At 52.4% G+C, this 21661-nt stretch overlaps 2 protein-coding genes and 1 pseudogene across 4 annotated transcripts; all 3 read left to right on the top strand.

Moving 5' to 3' along the window:
- Positions 1-3825: 3825 nt before the first annotated feature.
- LOC120641661 (protein Brevis radix-like 2) lies at positions 3826-10863 on the top strand. Of its 3 annotated transcripts, XM_039917851.1 has the most exons (8): positions 3827-4025; positions 4142-4222; positions 4427-4568; positions 6223-6362; positions 9079-9524; positions 9658-9802; positions 9881-10359; positions 10470-10863. In XM_039917851.1, exons 4-8 carry the CDS (start codon positions 6258-6260, stop codon positions 10546-10548), a joined length of 1254 nt encoding a protein of 417 aa, XP_039773785.1. In that variant the 5' UTR covers positions 3827-4025; positions 4142-4222; positions 4427-4568; positions 6223-6257; the 3' UTR covers positions 10549-10863. The 3 variants fall into 3 exon arrangements, with proteins under 3 accessions (XP_039773786.1, XP_039773785.1, XP_039773787.1); XM_039917852.1 differs by lacking the exon at positions 4427-4568 and having other exon boundaries at positions 3826-4025; XM_039917853.1 differs by lacking the exons at positions 3827-4025; positions 4142-4222 and having other exon boundaries at positions 4307-4568.
- A 509-nt stretch (positions 10864-11372) lies between these two features.
- Positions 11373-15695, top strand: LOC120641660 (annotated as a pseudogene).
- Positions 15696-17218: 1523 nt separating this feature from the next.
- LOC120641659 (ubiquinol oxidase 1b, mitochondrial-like) lies at positions 17219-18840 on the top strand. Its single transcript, XM_039917850.1, has 3 exons — positions 17219-17667; positions 17794-18411; positions 18524-18840. Exons 1-3 carry the CDS (start codon positions 17341-17343, stop codon positions 18581-18583), a joined length of 1005 nt encoding a protein of 334 aa, XP_039773784.1. The 5' UTR covers positions 17219-17340; the 3' UTR covers positions 18584-18840.
- Positions 18841-21661: the final 2821 nt, after the last annotated feature.

The following is a 21661-nucleotide window of genomic DNA, read 5'->3' as shown; positions in this document are numbered from 1 at the left end:
GAGAGTGTCCTCTAGCAAAATTAAAAAATGCTGGAGCGAATGGCTCGTGCATTTAAGTGGGAATCTATCACTGTTTGGATCAGATGTAGACTAGGGGTGGTAATGGGCCATGGCCCTAATGGTCTCTTCACAGCCCAATAAAGCCCTTAAAATTTTTAGTTCAAAAATACATATGTTTAGAGCCCGGCCCTTTTAGGACCCGATCCTTAGATTTTCTAGATCAAAATGTTGGGCCCTTTACCACCCCTAGATGTAGTACGTGTGTGCGACGGCTCGAACGGATCGATTAGACCAGTCGATGATCGGCTGCAGGGAAGCCTCCATATGGGTGCCAGGGCTAGAACGTGCTACTGGTAGCTGCTTCCCTACTAGTAATGATCAGTAGCTCAGTACTACCAATGTACTTAGGCCCTGGTTAGATGAATTTTTTTATATAAAACACTGTAATATTTTCGTTTGTATTTGATAATTATTATCCCATCATAGATTAACTAGGCTAAAAAAATTCGTCTCGTAAATTATATATAAACTGTGTAATTAGTTATTTTATTTAGCTACATTTATACTTCATGCATGCATTGAAAAATTTAATGTAATGAGAAATCTTGTAAAGTTTTGGACTTTTGAAGGGAACTAAACAAGGCCTTAGCATATATGAAAGTGTTTTTTCTAACAAGGCAATTTTTTTTACCTAGGTAGTGTTAGATTTTATTTTTGAGGGCAAATCTTAGAAACTCTTTGGGATGTCTTTTCTCTCGGCTACTCGGATTACTCTAGAATACAGCTCTGGTAAAGTGGAAACCGTTTTTCAGATCAGCTAGAGAACGGGTTTCGACTAGTTTCGGAGAGCCGTTTCCAAAAATCAAAACGGAACCGTGTATCCCTTCCAAACATGGGGGCTTGACTTGACATGTACTAAGCATTGCAGTATCTTTTGTGTGGAAAAAAAAGAGGAGAGAAAAGAAAACGTTTAGTATATCACTTGCTAATTGCGTTCATTTAACAAAGAAAAATATCCTTTTAACAGTGCCGATTATTTATCAATTCATTCATGGAAAACAACATTATCGACGAGCTTCATTGCAATGCCAACAACAACAAAAAAAGGCCACTCCGCTACCTCGTCGTTGCCATCTGCAGGCAGGTCACAACAGCAGCCAGGCATGCAGGATGACGCCACGGCCACGGCCACGGCCCACGGGCGCGTGCGCGCGGTCCGGCACAGCGGCACTCCTCGGCCTGGTCCTCTCCTGCGCTCCGCGCTCTCTACGGCCGGGGCCCACCGCGAGGTGAGGTGGGGGCAGCCCAGCCCCACACGCCCCAGATCCGACGGCGGCGATCTCATGGACCCACAGTTTGTCGCGCCCACATATGGTTTGCGGCTTTCGCACTGGTACTGAACCGTACAGGGGAACGATCCGACGGCTGAGAGCGACTTCACTGCCCTTATGCCTAAGAATTCTACTAGTAAAGTCAACTGCTAAAGAAGTATATGCATTAAATTGTGTGCTAAACAATTCACAAGGAGATCAGCAGTGTACTTGCAATACAACAAAAGGGGAAACGTGCATCATCCACGGACACAAGTACGGTTGGAGCGTATGACCACAAGGCTCATTGGGCGTGTTTGGATGCAATGCAAGGGCCAAATCTTCAGCTGTATATTGTTGGGACAAATTGTATGCTGACAAATTCAGTTGCCATATGTTTAGACAACCTTTTTCTTTTACTAACCAACAGCTCGAGGTGATGAGGTGTTTTTGGATGTCTAGCTATTTCCCTCCCATCTTAAAAGCATGCCGTGCGAGTCACACATCTAGGACAGATACAAAAAGATCTTCAACACACGCAATTCTGATTTTACGTGGCAATCCATGTCTACTAGTGCTTCTCTAACGGATTTGCTGTAATGTTTATTTCAACTAACGAATAATAAGGGGGTGCTCAACGATACACTTGTGACACATGAGTATGTCCATGGATGCCTAACAAACATTTTGGATGCATGCAGGCTCTAACCTTTTCCAGATATTCATTGCTATTTATGACTTCTATGGTGACCAAAATAGTTGTAATGAGTTGAGGTCAGATTTTATTTATTTACTGCAGTGACGAGAAGAGGGCAAAATGGTTGTAATTTTTTTGGTCACTTAAATGACATCTTAACGAACCTAACCATATTTAGTTTCCTAAAAACTATATTTAGAAACAAATAATCATTATTTCTATCTAATAAAATCTACATATATACTGTATATTTGGAAGGGAAGGAATCCTTATTTTGTACTACCAAGACGATTGGAATGCTTAAATTTGTAAGATTTACAAATGTGGCATGAAAATCAAGAAAAGTATTTTCAGAGACACAAGGAAACAAGGGTTTATCTCAAGGCCAATGTGTTGCTGCATACGGACCTTAAGGTCTGACAAGATGTCAACAAGTCATAGTTATTTCTATTGCCACAATGTATAAGTAATAAAAATGGATAGTTCACATCACCACATGCAACAGAGAGAGAAGGAACATGAGAGAGAGGAGATTCTGTCATTGTTTATTCTTCTATGGTCACACCTTAAGCTTAAGGTGAACATTATAAGATTCTCTTCTAAGGTGGAGTTCCACAAGGGCTAAGGTGCATTCTACGGCGGCATTAAATGCTTATGGCCACCTTTTTCTTAACATTGTGGCTGCCTACAATCGGTCAACTTTCCTACCTGGCGAAGTGCTAAGGAATGACAAGACAGGGTATTCAACAAAGCATAACCTATGCCAACCTACTGAATCAAGCATTAAACATATTTGAAGACATGGAACCTTAAAAAAAAGATTTGTTCTAGCACTACTCCACTCAACTAAAAAAAGATGGAGTTCTTAATTTTCTCATCTGTTTGTCTGTTTTATTATTCTCTGCCTTTGAATAAAGTTCTAGTATTATCATCGTCAACACTATCCAAGGGTTGTGCACGATGAAGATGACAACTTGGCACCATATATTCATTGGAATTATTATTAGGCACCCTTGATAAAAAAAAGTTTCTAGTTCTATCAATGACTATCACTAGCACTATCTTTTTATTGTGGTCTATTGATGATTCTTTCCAACCTCTTCGATCCAATCTTCTAGGAATGACACAAGAAAGGCGGAGAAGAGATTTCACGGAACAGTTGTGCTAGAGTACAATTTTGATGAACTCTGTCGACAGGTACGCAACATGTGCCCCAAAGAGCTTTGTGGTATAGTGTTGGATCCGACAATCTGGTGTCGGCTAAGCATATGGCGAAGGTGCTATGTATGCAATAACAAGTGATTTTGGCGTATGCAAAAGTCAATGCTACGTTAGCGACAAATACGCTATGTTGTCAACACGTAATGTTGGTGTAACCAGATGATCCAACACCATTCTTATGACAAGAGGCATACGTATCCGAGGGAAGTGCTTGCCCGTCACAGTATGGCATTGGCTAAGCTCGGTAACTGTGGCGGTTGTCGCCACGTTGATGCATGGGCCGGTATTGGTCAAACCCTCCTAATTGAAAAAAATAAAAACCCTACTATCTTTGTATTGCTCATCTAGATTTAGAAGAGTGGGCAGTATATATTTCCTAAAAAACATTACTTGAGCCAGAAACTTGTATACTTCTCGTTTGGTAATAACATAAAGCGGCGACTGCGTGCAACAAACCTTTTACAGGCCCTCAAAATAAAAAAAAACCTTTTACCTTGCATTGAGTAACCCAGCAGCCATTTGCAAGGAGTAGCACGAGAACCGGCTACACAGAACCAAACCAAACAAACTGACCGGCCGCAATCCGCCTGCCAGCGCCACAACATCCACGCGCGCAAGGGAGAGGGCGCAGCTTAAAAGGAAAGGGAGGCTGCAGCTGCAGCGCAGCCGAGCACACGAGGCCGGGCCGCCATTCCCTCCCTCTCTTCCCTCCACCACGCCGCTTCTCTCTCTCTAGCTCTCTCCTCGCCGTGGAGATCCCGTCCACCCGGAACGTGGGTTCCTTCCTTCTTCCGCTGGTAAGTTATCCTAGCTTGCTTGGATGGATGGATTTAATTTCCATGGCCTGTTGGGTCTACCTCGCAAGTGCGGCGTTGTGTTGTGAACCAAATCTATCCAAACCTTTCTCTTTCAGCCTGCCTCTCCGTTCCGCTCCATGGCTTGACCTCCGTCGTCGCTGTTGTTCTTGACCATAGCACCTACTGGCACCACGCTAGTAAGTCGCCCCTTGCCATTTTCTCCCTCTCTTTTTTTTTTCTGTGCTGTGATTTGATTGCTCTCTTTTTTTTTTCCTGCTGTCGTCACAAGTTAAACGCCCACTCCTCCCCAGTTTACGGCCTTGCCGGGGGCATTGCATTATTGTCCTCTCTTTTAGCCTTTGGTGGCGAGTGCGTGGTTGACTTCCTGATGAACTCTTCAGATCGTTGTGGCCGATCGGTTCCGGGGAGGAAGACGACGCACGCGGTGCCGGTGCGGGCGGCTCGTTTGCGCGGCGGGTAACTTCGCGGACGCTCCCGTGCTGTGGGCTTGTAGCTGTCAGTGACCTGGCTCGGCTGTAACCTGTAAGTATCTGAATCTCTCTCGCCCGTCGCCGGCCGGTCACGTATGCTAGCTCCATCAATGCGTATCCTCTCTACTCCCGCTCTCGTATTCAATTATCACCTGGCCGAAGGGCCCACATTCATTTCGTGGGTTTAAGGTTGGTTGGCGTGGCAGGCGGAGCCGTTGGTAGATCGATCGAGCAAGCCCACACACACAGCACACACAAGTATATCTGCATGTTCCGAATTTTTGTTAGAAAAATAGTAGGAGTATATCGGCATGTTTTAATTTTCCACGGAGTGGAAAACATTTTAGAATTCCTTTTTTTTAAAAAAAAGGGGAAGTCGTCCTGGTGCTGGTAGTAGGAGTAGACTAGTAGATCTTAGGCGGGTCCCGTAGTGCAGGCGGAGGCCGCCGATCCTCACTGGCTGGTAGGGCGCTTTGCCTGGGCCCGGCCGGCGCCTGGGGAGGAGATCAATAAAGTCCAGGCAATACGTCGATCTCGGGGACGACGGCCGCGGCGGGGCCCTGCTTGCTCGCTGCGGAGAGAGAGAGAGAGAGAGAGAGAGAGAGAGGAGAGAGAGAGAGAGAGAGAGAGAGAGAGGGACGCCTCGTGCGGCGAGCGGCTCGCTGCTGCGTCGCTCGGAGTCTGCCCCATACGCGTCTGTCCGGCCTCCAGGGCGCCCCTCGCCGGCGTACAGGCAGGGCATGCACGGGCATAAACGAGACATCAGAAGCTTCGCTGCCCGCCATCTACGTCGTGGTGGCCGGCCCTGTGGAGTATTTACACTGCCGCTCTGCATCGCGTACAGAGAGAAAACAGTCGCCGTTGCCTCTGCCCATCATCTATCGCTGCTCGCACAGTGCAGTGCTTCTAACACTATACTGTTCGCGATCGAGCCGCATCATGTCTAGTGTAGCTAGGCTGGTGATACACTGCCATTGGCATGGGTTGCTTGCTCGCTTCGCGCTCATTTGTTTATGCCCTCCCGGTCGCTCTGATCTCATCTCATCTGCCGCCCCCCGTTCCGCGCCGGTGGTGGCGCTGCTGCGTCTGCGTGCGAGCTCTAGCTAGATGAAGTAGTCCGGTCCCTGGCGCGGCGCCCTACGAGCTAGCTCGCATCTGCACAGTCGAGGCTGCCGCCTCCTGGACGGGATCGGACAAGCAGGCCGGCCGCCTTTGCCGGCGTGTCGTGGACTCGTGGTAGTGATACAGACTACAGAGAAGCCTGCCCGCCCCTGGTTGCTTGCTTGCTCTCGGCTTGAGGTCACTCACTCTGGCCGGTGCTGTTACACTACTGTTTGTGCTGCTCAACTTATGTAGTGGTACAGTGACATACAGTGTGCACTTACACTACTTTTTTTTTGTTGAAAAAGATCGCACTTACAGTACTTGTCATTGTACTTCTATCTACATGAACTGATGTAAGCAGAGGTCAAGTTTGAATGGTAGTGTTGTCGTCGTCATACACTGGCATGGAAAATGGTTGGCATGCATTGGCTCACCGTATCATTCAGTATCTCCGGGACGCGCTAGTATTTTTGCCTCGTCTTTGTCTGATCAGTTGACCATGCGTGGCATACGTCCATCGTGCAAGGATACAGGCGTTTCTGCTTCGGTTTACATCTCTGAGAGTGAGAGATACTAAACGCGTTAACCTCTTGCGGTTGCAGGCTGCGGAGTGTCTCGTTTCAACTGAGGTCTGAAGATGCTGGCATGCATCGCGTGCTCCTCGAAGGAAGGCGGAGAGGACGGCTCCCGTGCCGCGGCCACGCCGCACGGCAAAGATGCCGTCAAGTCTCTCACGTCACAGGTTACCATCTCTCTTCACTACTAGTACCTAGTACATGTACATTCTGCTGCTACGAACATACTACTAGCTAGTGCATTGCTCCTTCTTTCTGATAAATTTATTAAATTACTCTTTTCAAATGCTTTCTGCTTTCGTCTTTCTCGCTCACGCTCGATCAGAGAGAGACCTCTGTCACGTCTTTTGCTCCAACCAGCCAACAGTATTTTTTTCTTATACCAAATCAATATCAGCCACCAGTCAATAGTATTTTTCTCTCACAACAAATCAGCATCAGTCACCAGCCACAGCCAGCCGAACAGAGTGTACACGCTGTGCTAAACCTGCGGGCTAGGAAAATTGCCCAAGCGAGCAGGCCACGGTGTGTCGCGGCCGAATTGAATTCCTAGTCCAAGCGCAGCAGGCAGACGAGCGCCGCCAATACATCCAAAGGGGCCGGTGGTTGAGATGCAGCTGAGGGCGCATGAGACAAGCTAGGAGCGCCGTCGCGATCGACTCCCTCCACAGCTGCAGCCTCCTGCACGCACCCTACTCGGCTAGCTAGCGTGCACCGCCCAGTCGTAGGAGTAGTTCCGCCGCCCCATCGATCGAACGCCACCGTTCCGTTCCGGTCACGCGCCCAGCCACCCCGCCGCCGCCGCCGCCGTCTTCTGAGGTCGTCTTCTCTGCATCGTCGTCGTCGTCTTCTTCCCCTGGCCATGCATGCCCCTGCAGGCTCCACCTTTCCCCTTTGTACGTACGCGTCACACACAGCACTCACTCAAAGCCAGAGGTGAGCAGAGCTCCGATACCGACGGCATGCATGCACGCAGCTGGCTGTCCAGCCGGCCAGAGAGACCCGGCCTGCATCCAGCAACAGAGCAGCTGTTGCGTCAAGCTTTATCTGCTGCAGCGATAAGACTGCTGCTAAGCCATGCCATGCTCGCCCCCAAAAGGGCAGCGCCAGTGACAGCGAACAATCGATCTCGATTATCCCCCGTTAGACCCGGGCTAATCTGCATGCATGCTCACGGCGCTCCTTCTCGCCGGCGAACAACACAATAAAGCCGGCGGTCAAGGGGAGGATGCATGCATGCATGAGTGGACTGGGTGTGGTGGGGGATGGATGTCTATGGCCGGCCTCCCCTTTTGTAACTTGGATGCCCGTCCCCTCGGCGCCTTTGCAGCTTGCCAGCGCCAGCACCTTTGCCGGATTTGAGCTCGCTCCGCTCCCAACATTCCCCTGGCCGGCCGGCCCTACGCTTTATTCACTCGAGCGATCTCCAGTCGCCGCCACGGGCGAGCCAGCGATCGCTAGTCGCCGCCGCCGGCAGCCCCACCACTCATTCGTTCGTTCATTCCCTTTGCCCGAAAGGAAAAGGCCGGGGCTATGCTGCCCCGACGCTGCTGTGCGCGCCCCACCCTGGAACTGGCCGCGGAGGGAGGGGATCACGCCACGGCCGCCGCCGCTTTCCCTCGTGGAAAGCCATGCCGCGGCCGCGCTCTTTTTTTAGAGTAGAACGCAACCTGGGGGTGGGTCACTGGCACAGTGATTTGGCTTGCGGTCTCGGCATTCGCCATCGAATAAAGGCCGGCGCCGCGGGCCACACACGGCGGGCGCGCGTGGTCCTCGGCTGGCCTCCTCTCCTGCTGGCTAGTGGCTACGCTTGCGACCCGCCCCGGTCAGGCCAGGGCCCGGCCGCCTGGGCTGCCCCCTGCCGGCCGGCCGGGCCCCGCAGGCGTCTGCCCAAGGCATCTCTCCCTGCCGCTGATGTCTTTCCGGGCGCGCACGCAACGCACAACTCATGCTCATGCACGCGTTGCGCACCTGCAGGCAGGAGGGGGAGGGGACGGCGGCCGGCCAAGGGCCAAGGCCATGCGCTGCGGCGTGGCTGCCATTATGAGCCGCGCCTTTGAGGCCGGGCAATCCTTGCATGCATGCATGCATGACACTGTGGCGCGGCATGGTTCCTTGTTGCAGACAAAAGGGTAAAGATTTGCTATACCCCTGACCCCTGTGTGTCCCTAGCTTGAGTGGTCCTCCCTGGTTTCTGTGAGTCGAGGACTTGGAGTTGTGTGTCTGTAGCCGTGTTCCTGTTCGGCCTAATCAACGTACCACTAGCTGCTTTGATCGATTTAAGCGTGTGCTTGACGGGTATGCTTTGTTGAGTGCTCCATCACTAGCTAGGTGATAGTCATGGTCATGCTATGAAGCCATTAGTCATTCAGTCAATAGGCAATCCTTCTTGGTCATGCAAACCTAAAAGGCCGGTACATATACGTGACTACATGCATGCATACGCACGACTCATTCAGTAGGAGCAAAATCATTCCTTCAATTTTATGATATGTTCTTATTAACAATTCTGCAAGTAATATCTTTCAACGTGGACCAACATCTAATATACTAAATGATTAGTGCACTATCAAGGATATATTTAATTGTAAATTTAACAAAAATGATTTGATGTCATAGATGTTGCGTTTATGTGTTTTTTCCCGATATATAAACTTTGGTCAAATTTAGAAACAGTTTGACTTGGAACAAATTAAAACAAACTACATTTCAGAACCGTAGTAGTGTATGGTTTTCACATATATGTATGTACTTGATAACTTGATAGCTACTTAAATGCTAGTTCGAGTCAGAGCTTACGTGATTTACACTCGTTCGCTATTCTGACTGTCTGAGTGAGTGGTGGCTAACTAGGCTCTCACGATGCGATGGTGCTGTCTTCAGCTCAAGGACATGGTGCTCAAGTTCTCCGGCTCCAGCAAGTACCATCAGTACAAGGGGACAGCCGCCGGGACCCGATCGTTGTTCAGGATCGGCGGCGGGAGCAACCGCCGCCCCTACCCCGGCTTCATCGACGACACCGGCTTCACGCCGGCGGCGAGCAGGGTGATCGGCGAGGACTACTACCCGAGGACTGGAGTGGCAGCGGGAAGCAGCGCCGCCGGCGGGGCGCGAGCCGCGCCGTCGGATACGTTGGACGTGACCGGGAGGCAAGGGGCAGGCAAGAGCCCCCGCGGTAGCGGCGGCTGGGTCCCGAGCACCGGGGAGGATGCTGCCGCTGTGGAGGAGGCCGCGCCCAGGGAGTGGACGGCGCAGGTGGAGCCCGGCGTCCAGATCACCTTCGGCACCATCCCCACCGGCGGCAACGATCTCAAGCGTATCCGCTTCAGGTGTGTGTGCTCTCATTACACTTCTCACTGTTTCCTTTGTTCGAATTACTGTGAACATGTCAGAACGAACTCTGAACGAACTCCCAATTGTCCTTTCCTGCGTCCTTAATTTTGTGCCGGTGGGCGTACGCAGCCGGGAGATGTTCAACAAGTGGGAGGCGCAGCGGTGGTGGGGCGAGAACTACGACCGCATCGTGGAGCTGTACAACGTGCTGACGTTCAGCGGCCGGCAGCAGGGGTGCTCCACTCCGGTGTCCTCCGTCGACGACTCCGTGCTGGTCGGTACTCGCGCGCGCGCATCCTTCACTCAGACTGAGAGATCAAACGTAACGTGACAAGGTGTTGTACACGTGCAGAGAGAGTCGTCCTACTCCCGTGGCGGCTCGACGAGCAGGGGCAGCCCGACCGCCGCGCCGCTGCCTCCGCCTCCGCCTCCTCCTCCGGCGGCGAGCAAGGAGCCGATCGCCCGGAGCGCGTCGTGCAAGGCAGCGCCGGGGTCCTCGTCGTCGGCGCCGTACGCGGCCGCGCCGTCCACCAGGGCGGCGTACTACCCGTCCACGGCCGTGCCCGACCCATCGGACCACGTCTGGGCGCACCACTTCAACATGCTCAACTCCGCCGCCGGCGCGTCCGCGGCGGGCGGCGGCGCCGGGGTCTCCTCGTCCTACGACCCGTCGCGCGCCACCACGTCGTCCCGGGACGAGGCCTCCGTGTCCCTCAGCAACGTGAGCGACCTGGAGGCGGCGGAGTGGATCGAGGAGGACGAGCCGGGCGTGTGCCTCACCATCCGCGAGCTCGGCGACGGCACCCGCGAGCTCCGCCGCATCCGCTTCAGGTACGGCACCGATCGTCCGATCGTTCGATCATGGACTCGCGAAAGCATCACAACCTTGTCGATCGCACACCTCATGCACGCTCCATGTTTCTGTGGTGTTTGCATTGCAGCCGGGAGAGGTTCGGCGAGGACAGGGCCAAGGTGTGGTGGGAGCAGAACAGAGAGAGGATACAGGCGGAGTACCTGTAGCGAGAGACGAGACAGAGAAGGGATGCAAATTGCAGGCTCTGATGGGGATAATCAAACGTGTTGGGGGGATAGATATTAGGGAGATAGTACCGCTATACATGGCGAAAAGGGTGTGAAGGGTGAAAGAAAAACAGGTGATGGACTGATGGTACTTGGCTTTGGCTAAGCATGTTGTACATGGAGCTTTGGGGGTAAACTTGGGTGTCTAGCTAGATGGATATGTGCTTATTACAGCCTGCTTCAGTTACCTTGATATGCACATTTTGGTTCCTTTCTTGCTCATTTTTGCTAATTTTAACTCCCCATTTTCTTGCTTGGGTCTTGGGTTTATGTAATAAGTAGTCCTCATTTTTGTTGTGGGTGAAAAATAAGATAGCAGATTATGGTGGGGTTTCTGAGTAATGCAGGAACGTAGATGTTCTCTAGAGAACGGTCAGGATTCAGATGAAGTGAAAAAATGCCGTTTTGAAGGGAGACTGAAATAAGAACGTATAAAAAGCGAGAACCAGTGGATTACTGTGCACTAAGAGACTAGTTCGCCTATTACAGTTGTTCAAGCCAATCTGGTTGATAGAGGTAGACCTAGTGGCACAGATAATTTTCGTTATGGGAAAAATCCCTTAGATGGTTACACGATGGCCTCCAGCCCTGCTCGGTATGCATGGATTTTACATCAATTTTTGCACAACAGTCAGGATGACATATGCACCCGTCAAGAAAGAGGGTGAGCTCCAAATCAATGATGGAGAAAATGTTTGTCCAGCGAAGAATCACATGGCACGCTGCTAGCCCACTCCACGCACGGCCCAAAATAGTCTTGCGAGTCGCAGCCACCAAAGCCCAAGAAAAGCACAGGTCCACAGTGGCTGCCCTCTCTACCAACCGTCCCCTTCCCCACGGCCTCGCCTATCGCCGGCGTCGGGCGATCGCCGGCATCCGAGGATGGATCGTCCATCCACGTGATGGATCCGCCAGCACCCTCGCCGCGGCCCCCTGCGGGCGAGGGGGGACAGCAAGAGGAGCGGAGCCGGCGGCGGCCTAGGTCTGCTCTCCGTGGCGCCCTCGGAGTGGCCTTCCCGATCGCGGCCTCGTTTCTCTTCTCCTTCCTTGTCGGTCTCGCTGGGCTCGCGCTTGGCGGCCTCTCATCCACTGCATCCGTCTCCATGCCGTCCACCTGCCGCATCCTCTCCACCGGTCAGCCGCTACCCCCTTCCCGATTTATTTCCATAGCTGCAGCTTTAGAGCTTAGTGATTTGGTAAGGTTTGTGCAATTAATACCACGGAGTAGCTGCTCTGGCGATGTGCTCCAAGATCTTACTGCAAGTTTAAGTCTAGTTTATTTTTTGATGTGCATAACGTTTTCTCATTCGTCTGATTTCTCATAGTTCCGGAGGTGTGAATTTACTTTGTTAGCTTGTGAATTGTGATGCACGACCAGTGTCCTTCTACTACATACTGATAGATTTTACTGTACAGCATCTAGTATGGTTATAATGTGATTGTGCCTTTCAATTGTTTAGATGAAATTGTAGAGATATGTACCTACCAATTGTGCTTGATGTGTTTGCTGGTACATTGTAGGCGTTGACCTTAGGTCATCAAAAGTTTGTGAGCTTGGATTATTGAACTATAGAGCTAAGCATGTTTTTTACCGATCAAGTAAGAGAAGATTCCGCTGCCAGGATGACTACTACTGGGCTTCAGTTTTCCAGGTGAGAATTTGGGCTATAATGTACTTTCATGGAACGTGGTTGCATCTCTAGTTGAACTTCTGAAAAATTCATTAAAGCTGTCGATTTTTTTAAGTCTAATATTAACTAGATGGAGTTGTGAGGCCATTGTCATACTCAGTTCCTCTAGATTTAGCCAGTACATTACTCTATTTTGGTTAATAATGTTTAGATGTTATGTAAAGTTTAGGAAGAAGTCCATTTTACCCCCCTGAACTTGTCAAGAAGTCTAAAATAACCCCCCCCCCCCCCCGAACTCCAAAACCGGATATGTTACCCCCCTCAACTTCTAAAACCGGACAACTTACCCCCCTAGCACAGTTCTAGGTGGTTTCCTGGCCATGGGTCCCACGTGTCAGTCTCATTCTCTCTCTTTCCTTTCTTTCTCTCTCCATCTCTCCTTTCTATCCCCGCCTCCAGCCTGTCGTGGCCATCCCCCATCGCCAGCCACTCGCCGCCGCCCACCCCCGCCACTACCCCCGCCGCCCACCCCCGCCGCCAGCCCAACCCCGCCGCGGCTTGCTCCTACAGCATCAAGCACAACGAGCACATCGGTAGAGAAGGAGGCCGGGAAGGGGGCTCACGGCGGAGGTCCTTGGGACAGCCATGGCGGCTCGGGCCGCCGGCGGAACGATGCTGCGGGCAAGGAGTAACCGGACTGATGGTTGGGGAAGAGGGCGGTGGTGGCAGGGCAGCTCGTAGCGGGAGGAATCAAGGCGAGGTGGCCGGAGCATGGCGGATTTGATGGAGCAGCGTGCGGTGGCCGGAACACGCCTTCCAGTCCTGGTACTACTGCTGCTGGTCGGCGGCGGCGTCCATCTTGCACGATGCCAGCGAGCTCCGGCTGGCATCCGTCCATCTTCGCGTGCCAGATGAGAAGGGATGGCGCGTGGGACGACGGCGGTGGCGGCGCGCGCTCGCTGGACGACGGCCTCGGAGCTCGCCGGCCGCGAGCTCGGCAGCCTCAGCTCGCTGGCCTCGGACCTCGCCAGCCTTGGAGCTCGCCGCGAGCGCCGCCACCGCCCGCGTCGCGCGCGGCGTGGCACGGCGACGAGGCGTCGTGGCAGAGCACCGACGCGCACGCCTCCGGCGTTCCTCCCTCCCCGGATCCGCGCACGCGGGACCGGCCTGCGCGCCGACAGGGCTCCTGCGCGGGCGGACGGTGTGGCGCGGCGCGGCGCACGAGCGGAGCGGGCGTGGCGGCGGGCCTCGGGTGGCCAACGCGCGGCGGAGCAAGGGCGGGCGGCGGCGCGGCCTCGAGCTTGGCCACGGCGGCGCGGTGGAGGCCCTCGCGGGGCGCGGCGAGCGGGGGTCGGCAAGTGCGCTGCGGGCGAGTGGCCGTGCGCCCGGCGGCGATCGCGCTGCGGCGGACCTGCACGGCGGCGGACCAGCCCGACGGCGGCGGAGGTGAGCGGCGGCGGTAGTGGCGGGGGTTGGGCTGGCGGCGGGGGTGGGCGGCGGCGGTAGTGGCGGGGGTGGGCTGCGGCGAGTGGCTGGCGATGGGGGATGGCCACGACAGGCTGGAGGCGGGGATAGAAAGGAGAGATGGAGAGAGAAAGAAAGGAAAGAGAGAGAATGAGACTGACACGTGGGACCCATGGCCAGGAAACCACCTAGAACTGTGCTAGGGGGGGTAAGTTGTCCGGTTTTAGAAGTTGAGGGGGGTAACATATCCGGTTTTGGAGTTCGGGGGGGGGGGTATTTTAGACTTTTTGACAAGTTCAGGGGGGGGGGGGTAAAATGGACTTCTTCCTAAAGTTTATAGTTTGCTTAAAAATCTTGCAAACATGCAAATAAATGTTAAACTTATTTATATGTTGACATGTTGTGCACAAACTTTCAGTTTTTCACAGGGACCATTCATGCTCTGTATTTATCGGGGTTCTAATATCATGGAGGCTTGTAGTATGCGTTTAGTTGACCGTTATCGTTTGTGTTGTGTTGATTGTAGGTTGAATACACAGAATATTTTTCTGGCTAAGTATCTTATGCTGTGGCAGAGACCCCGAAAGAGGCTCTTCCTCATAATTGTCGACTTGATTTTGGTGCTGCGTGGTCTACAACGTTAAAGTTCAAGGTAGTTTACTATGAGTTATCTTATGTAGTTCCTTGTAAGATGTGATATCTACTTCCTATATCCTAACAAACTTCACAAGTTCTTTAAGGGTTTCTTCGGCTTTTATGTGAATCTTCAGTTACGCGACCACCTTTTGCTTGTGTCATGTTAGTTGTCAACTGTCATTTCCACATTGTCATTTCATGACCTCCTTCATTTGTAGGTCAATGAATCGTACAGCTGCAGATATACGCTAGGCAGTAACAAGGCTGATATTCACTCGGACAAGCTTTTGAATTGTACTGCTGAGGAACCTTCAACAAGGGAGATCCTCAAAAGGATACTTACACTGTGAGTATTATGCTTTTTCCCCAAAATCTTGCTCGTTAGCTACTTGGCACTGCAACATATGACAATATTAAGCTAATCTAAATGTCACCCCATGAAACTTAGATGGCTAGAAATGTGGAGTCTGTTGCTAGATCACAGCTTTAATTTCTTCCAGTTATTTTCTAATTTGTTGCTCGATTAGATTGATGAAGTCAACTATGCTCGTACTGCACTTTCACTATATTTTAAATATACTAGCAATTTATTTGTGTCCTTTCTACACCTACACTAACTACCTGCACATCTGTTTTATTGGAAAATAGTTCTTTGTTTTCATTTAGATGGATGCTTCTATTGTTTTCCATATCTTTTTAGCTGATTTTACATAATATTAATACAGGTTTTCAGAGTCGAATGTGTCAGAAAATTTCAGTTCAAAACAAATGCTTGGATATGTCGCAGCAGGTGTCTTGCTCGGCATGTTGAGTTCGATGTTCATTACCGTCTTATTTAGAGGCTGCTGTGGATTATTGCTTGCTGCTGCTAGGTGGGCCGTGAGGAAGTATAGCATAAGGGTGTTTGCTGGTCGGCTGAAGCGTGCCTGTCTTCTTGTTGCATATGTATCTGCTGTTGGTTGGATTACCTAGCAGTATAGCAAATTTATCGGATTGAAAGAACTTTTGTCGGATTCTGAACTCATGGAGAGGTTCTTTTGAACTGTAGATGTATGTGCCGGTGTATATTGTTGTACTTGTAATACCTGTCGGTTCTTAAGAGGTCTTTTAGGTTGACCTGGAACCAATCCCCTGTTGTGATAGGATGTGCATACCAGGAACACTGCTGCTCTGTCACAGACAGTCAGGCACGTATGCATGCCACAGTTTATCAAGGATAGCTAGCTAACGTCACAGATGATGCATCTTTTTTTCCTTTGAAAATGTTAAGAATTGTATATTGCAATCTGCTGAGGAAGATTCCGCTTGAATATACTTGATCACCAGTTCTCAATACACTTGCTTCTCCTTTTGGCCCTTTTCTGATTTGGCTGGTATTCTTAACTTGCCTCAACTGCACGTGCTGTTCCTTTTGCTCTAAACAATGTGTTTCATGGCTCCGTTCATCACGTGTATGTAGCTAACATCATATCACAGTTAATCTGGAATTCCCAGCCTTTGTAACCACAAACGGCACTTTGTTTGGACATAATGATAATTTGAGCCGAATTCATTTTGCGTTACAAATTTGAGCTAGCGCTATTAGTAAATTGATTATTTTACGATTGTTGTTATAGTGGGGTCAAGCCAACTACATAATGGCACGTTTGGAATACCTGGGACATGAACTTCGCAGTGAACTACTACTAGTAGTGCAGCATTCGTCAGAATCCAGAACCAGAAGCCTCTCGGAGTGTCCTCTGCTCCGACTACCGATGGAAAATTCTGTTGCTGCTATGGCCTAATTCTTTTTGGTCCAAGCTAAATTGGTCTCAAGGCATGCCTAGCAATTTCCTTGGAAAGAACACGCCGGCTGGATTCTCCCAACTGGTGAGAACCATTCCAATTTCCACCTGATCTCGAATGCTCAGTAGACCCGCGTGAGCTTGCCTCTTATCCCTTTCAGACTGGATCTGGTGCGCCGTTCCCAATTTGCTGCAACCGCACCGCACGTGTCTGCACCAATGCACCAAGTCAGGGGCGAATGGTCAAGTCGCCGCCACCCGGGTCGACCGAGACGGCGGACTGAGTAACCGGCTACCGGCGCATCACCGCTAGACCTGGGCAAACCTCGGGTGGGGTCGGGTCGGGTTCGGGTCGGGTCAAGGTCGGGTCACGGGTCGCATAGGACGGCCCGCGCCCGACCCGTACCTATCACCGGATCGGGTCGGGTTGGCCCGTGCACCCTGCGCGGGTGTGTCGGGTCGGGTTTTTTTTCGGGTTGGGTCGGGTTTTTTGGCCTTTGGGTCGGGTTTTTCGGGTTGGGTCGGGTTTTGGGTCAAAAATCACGGCCCGTGCCCGGCCCGTTGATTGTTGCGGGTCAAAAAATACGGCCCGCGCCTACCTGCCACGTAGCTCGGGTCGGGTCGGGTCGGGTTTTTTTCGGGCGGGTTGGGTCGGGTTGTTCGGGTCGGGTGACCCATGCCCAGGTCTAATCACCGCACAGGGAGTCAGGGGCCGACGTCCAGGACCCGTCCCCGCATGGCGCCGCCCGTGCGTGCTCATCTGACCGGATGGGATCCAGCAGAAGAAAAACCTCATCGCGTTTGAGGTCAGCCACGGCAAAACCAATCATGATTTCTCGCGAACGGACCTGGAAGCCGTCGAAGTCTCCGTTGGTCACGCCTCGCGCGCGCAGCCGTTGGTGGGTGGGCTGGTCTCTCTGTCTCTTGGTTGCTTCCGCGATCCGGTCACGTCGTCTTCCTGCACGGGCACGGCACTTGGAGAGCACGGCTTGGCCACCGGCCGTGACGGCGCTCCGTCCGGGAAGCATCCCCGCCGGGCCGGCCGAGCCCAGGACGCGCCCGTATAAAAAAACCCCGCCCCCAACGGAAAGGGTCATCGTCCCATGCTTACAGCAACGACACAACACAAATAATCAGTTCCGTAACTCGCAGATAGAAAGAAAAAAAAATCTTTCACAAGGTCTATTGTCCCAGCCAGCAGTTGCTGATCGCAAGCCATGAGCTCTCGCATGGCCGGGGCAGCGCTCCTGCGCCACCTGGGCCCGCGCCTGTTCGCGGCCGAGCCGGCCGTGTCCGGGCTCGCCGCGAGAGGCGCCATGCCCGCGGCCGCGAGGATCCTCCCCGCCAGGATGGCCAGCACGGCCGCGGAGGCGGCGAGAGAAGATGCCGGTTCGAAGCAGCACGGCAGCGCAGGCGGCACCGAGAAGCAGGAGGAGGAGGCAGCCGGCGGGCAGAGCAAGAAGGCCATCGTCAGCTACTGGGGCATCGAGCCGCCGAAGCTCGTCAAGGCGGACGGCACGGAGTGGAGGTGGCCCTGCTTCAGGGTGAGTGAGCACTGCGCGTTCTGCAAGCCAACCACGCTCTGTTTCATGACGCTTTGCATAATTGCATTGCATATGGTTAGCCATTTCGATCTCTAATTAACAACGTGTGATGACCGTGTACTGCAGCCGTGGGACACGTACACGTCGGACACGTCGATCGACGTGAAGAAGCACCACGAGCCGACGACGTTGCCGGACAAGGCGGCGTACCTGCTTGTCAAGTCGCTGCGGGTGCCCATGGACCTCTTCTTCCAGCGCCGGCACGCCAGCCACGCGCTGCTGCTGGAGACGGTGGCCGCCGTGCCGGGCATGGTGGGCGGCATGCTCCTCCACCTGCGCTCCCTGCGGCGCTTCGAGCACAGCGGCGGGTGGATCCGGGCGCTGCTGGAGGAGGCCGAGAACGAGCGGATGCACCTCATGACGTTCCTCGAGGTGACGCAGCCGCGCTGGTGGGAGCGCGCGCTCGTGCTCGCCGCGCAGGGCGCCTTCTTCAACGCCTACTTCGTCGGCTACCTCGTCTCTCCCAAGTTCGCGCACCGCGTCGTCGGCTACCTCGAGGAGGAGGCCGTGCACTCGTACACGGAGTACCTCAAGGACCTCGAGGCCGGCGTCATCGACAACACGCCGGCGCCGGCCATCGCCATCGACTACTGGCGCCTCCCCGCCGACGCCAGGCTCAAGGACGTCGTCACCGTCGTGCGCGCCGACGAGGCGCACCACCGCGACGTCAACCACTTCGCATCGGTACGTGCCCTGCATCATGCTGTCGCCGAAAACATTGTCACGGTATGTGTTGATGAGAAACTATGAGCAGTTTTGGCTGATTGGGGTCTCTGTGGCTTATTACGTTTCGCAGGACATCCATTACCAGGGGATGAAGCTCAAGGACTCGCCGGCGCCGCTCGGGTACCACTAATCGACGTGGCCTGCCCAGTTCAGCATTATTTTTACCCGGTCGTCGTAATATTTTTGTGCTGGCCAATTTGCTTAGCGGATCAGGACTGGTTTGCTACTTGTTAGTGAACCAGTTGGCTATGTATTAGGTTGTACTTTGTACAGATTATCGAATCTACTAGAAAGGCCGCGCAGCGCGAGACCTGATTTTTATCATTTGGTTGTATTCTGTGAAATTTTATTTGATACATGAATGAAGAACCTGCTTAGCTTGGTGAACTCTTTATGTTTTTTAAGCTTGCGGCGTATGCGAGACGAATAGGTCAATCAGTTTTTTTTTGTTTCCACCAAGATGCAGTGAAGCAAAAAAATCGTAATATTTTTCTACCGCTTCTAGAAATTATTATAGCATTATTGAAAAAATTTGACTTCATCAATCTTATTTTGACAGCTAGAACAGTTAGATCTATTTAAACATGGCGTATCAAAGATGCGAACGTGAACTGTAGCTACAGTTGTGCTCTGGCCGTTAAAATTTTGTAAGATCTAAAATAGCAACCGCCGTCGTTGCAAGAGCACTGCCCAGGCCAAGCGAGGCGGAGGCGCGACGGGAGGTACGGCGGCCCGGCGGGAGGCGCGGCGGGTGAGCGTGGTTGCTCAGCGAGCGCTGCCCGTTCCCGTGGCCGGGAGGAGAGCTTGAGATGGGGGCATGGCGTGGAAGGGTGGCGGCCAAGTGGACCACAGCCCGTCTGTAGGATTGTACTCCCTCCCTCTCAAAAAGAATGTAAATCTTGTTTTTTGAGAAGTCAAATAATTTAAATTTTGATCAAATTTATACAAAAAATTACTAACATTTTTATCTCCAAATAGATGTAGTATAAAAATATATTACATGATTAATCTATAGATACTTATGTTATAATATAAATATTAATACTATTTTATATAAATTTGGTTAAATTTAAAATTATTTGGCTCCTCAGGAAGCAAGCAAGATTTTTCTTCTTTTGGACGGAGGAGGTATCCTCTACTCCAACTTTAACTGGTGGGGTCCACGCGCCAGTTTTTTTAAAGCCCCCGAGCCCTCCCCCTCCCTTTCTTTCTCTCCCCCCACCCCCGCGTGCGAGCCGGTGCTCCCCTGCTTGCTCCGCCGGCAGCGCCGCCGGTCCCCTCATCCCTCCCCGGTTGCGCCGCCCCTCTGCTCCTCCCTCCCCGGCCGCGACGCCCCTCCCCTCCTCCCTCCCCGGAGCTGCGTAGCTGTGCAGGGCGGGCGGGCCTCGCTGCGGCCAGGTCCCGCGGAGGCGAGGCGGGCGAAGCAAGGGCGGAAGGCGGGCGCGCGGAGCAAGGGCAGGCGGCCGGCGCGCGCGCGAAGCAAGGCCGGACGGTGGCGCGGGGCCTCGCGCGGGCGGGGCGCGGCCTCGAGCTCGATCTCGAGCTCGGCCACGGCGGGGCCACAGCGGCACGGCAGAGGCCATCGCGGGGCGCGGAGCATAGGCCCTCGCCCGCGCGCGACGGCGGGGCGGGTCTGCGGCCGGCGGTCCTCGCTCCACGGCATGGATTTGCGGCGGCGGCGGGCCTTCCGCTCCTTCTCTCCCTCCCCCTTCCCCTGCGGGCGGAGCTCAGGCGGCGGGGCTCGGGCAGCGGCGGAGCTCGGCGCGGGCGCCTTCCACGCGCGGCGGCGGGGCGGGTCTACGCGGGGCAGGCCTCGCTCCATGACGTCGATCTGCGGCAGGCCTCCTTCCTTCCCTCCCCCTTCCCCTTTGGGTGTAGCTCGGGCGGCGGCGGAGCGCGGCCGCCCGCGGGGCGAGCGGCGGCGGCCGGCGCGTGGTGGCCGGCGGGAGGCGCAGCGGCCTGGCAGCGCATGGTGGCTGTTCGATGGCCCGATCGGACGGCCGTTTTTTTTTCGGGTGACGTGGCGCGCTCTCCGGCCAGGGAATCGCCGGGGGCGGGAGGCCGTTTCGTGTTTTAGAGATTTGTAATAAAAAAAATACAGGAATACAGTAGGCTGTGTAAAAATTATGGGCTACTCGGGAAGCAAAAGAAACTTATAAAAAGTGTCTACCAAGTTTGAAACACCACCTCTCTCAATGTCATCGAACCAAATATACCATGTGCAGATTTGGAATCTCACCATAATTTTATAATTGCAGCCCAAACCCTCCCACTCCTTTCAGTGATGTCAACATAAATAAGCCCCACGTAACTCACAAACCATTTTAAGTTAAAATAAATACAACACTACTGCAAAAAAAAATTAGAGATAGATAAGAACATATTTTTAGGAGCGGATGCGATACCCGCCCTCGCTTCTCGCAGCTAAAAGTCAATTTTAAGCACAGGTTGTGCCCGCCCCTACAAATACATTGTAGGGGCTAGAGGCGGGTCATGGACACACCCGCCCCTACAAATCAATTTGTAGGGACTGGTAGGAGCTCACCCACCCCTACAAATGTATTTCTAACAAATAAAAAATTAGAAAAATTTAAAAACAGCAAAAAAAAGGATAAAATACCCCACCTAACCGGCTACCACCACAAGCCCCTCTACTATCAAGGTACATTTTTTTTCAACCAAATATGCACACTAGCATAAAAAAAGGTTTGAAATGCTTACCTCAAGCCTCGATCATACCCTCATCTCCACCACGCTACATTTATGACTCTACAAGGTATGCTAGTATTTTGTATTAACTCTGAAATCAATTTGTAGAAGCTGGTGATAGAAATCCGTTTCAAGCGGCAGGTGATGCCATTGTTAGAAGTAAAAGTGATTGGAATGATTGATTGTCTTTATTGATGGTTTAGACCACTTCTTATATATGTACAAGAGGGAAAGGATGCCTATTCTCGAAGGGACATGCCCCTTCATGAATGGCCCCTTCGTGAGTTGGCCCTTTCGAGAAAGGTAACCGCCTAATGACTAAACTAATTAACTATTATATAAATTGATCACTAATACTAATTTCTTCATAACACTCCCCCTTGATCAATTTTCTTCTTCTTTGTAATCAATTTGATCTTCTTGTGGTCTTGTAATCAATCAAATAACTCCTTGAAAACCCAATGGGAAAAAATCAGGAGATGTGATATATATATATAAC

This window comes from Panicum virgatum, chromosome 7K, assembly GCF_016808335.1.
Source record: "Panicum virgatum strain AP13 chromosome 7K, P.virgatum_v5, whole genome shotgun sequence".
In the NCBI taxonomy this organism is placed as follows: Eukaryota; Viridiplantae; Streptophyta; class Magnoliopsida; order Poales; family Poaceae; genus Panicum; species Panicum virgatum.
Note: the sequence above shows the minus strand (reverse complement) of the source record. Positions and strands in the feature narration are given on the sequence as shown.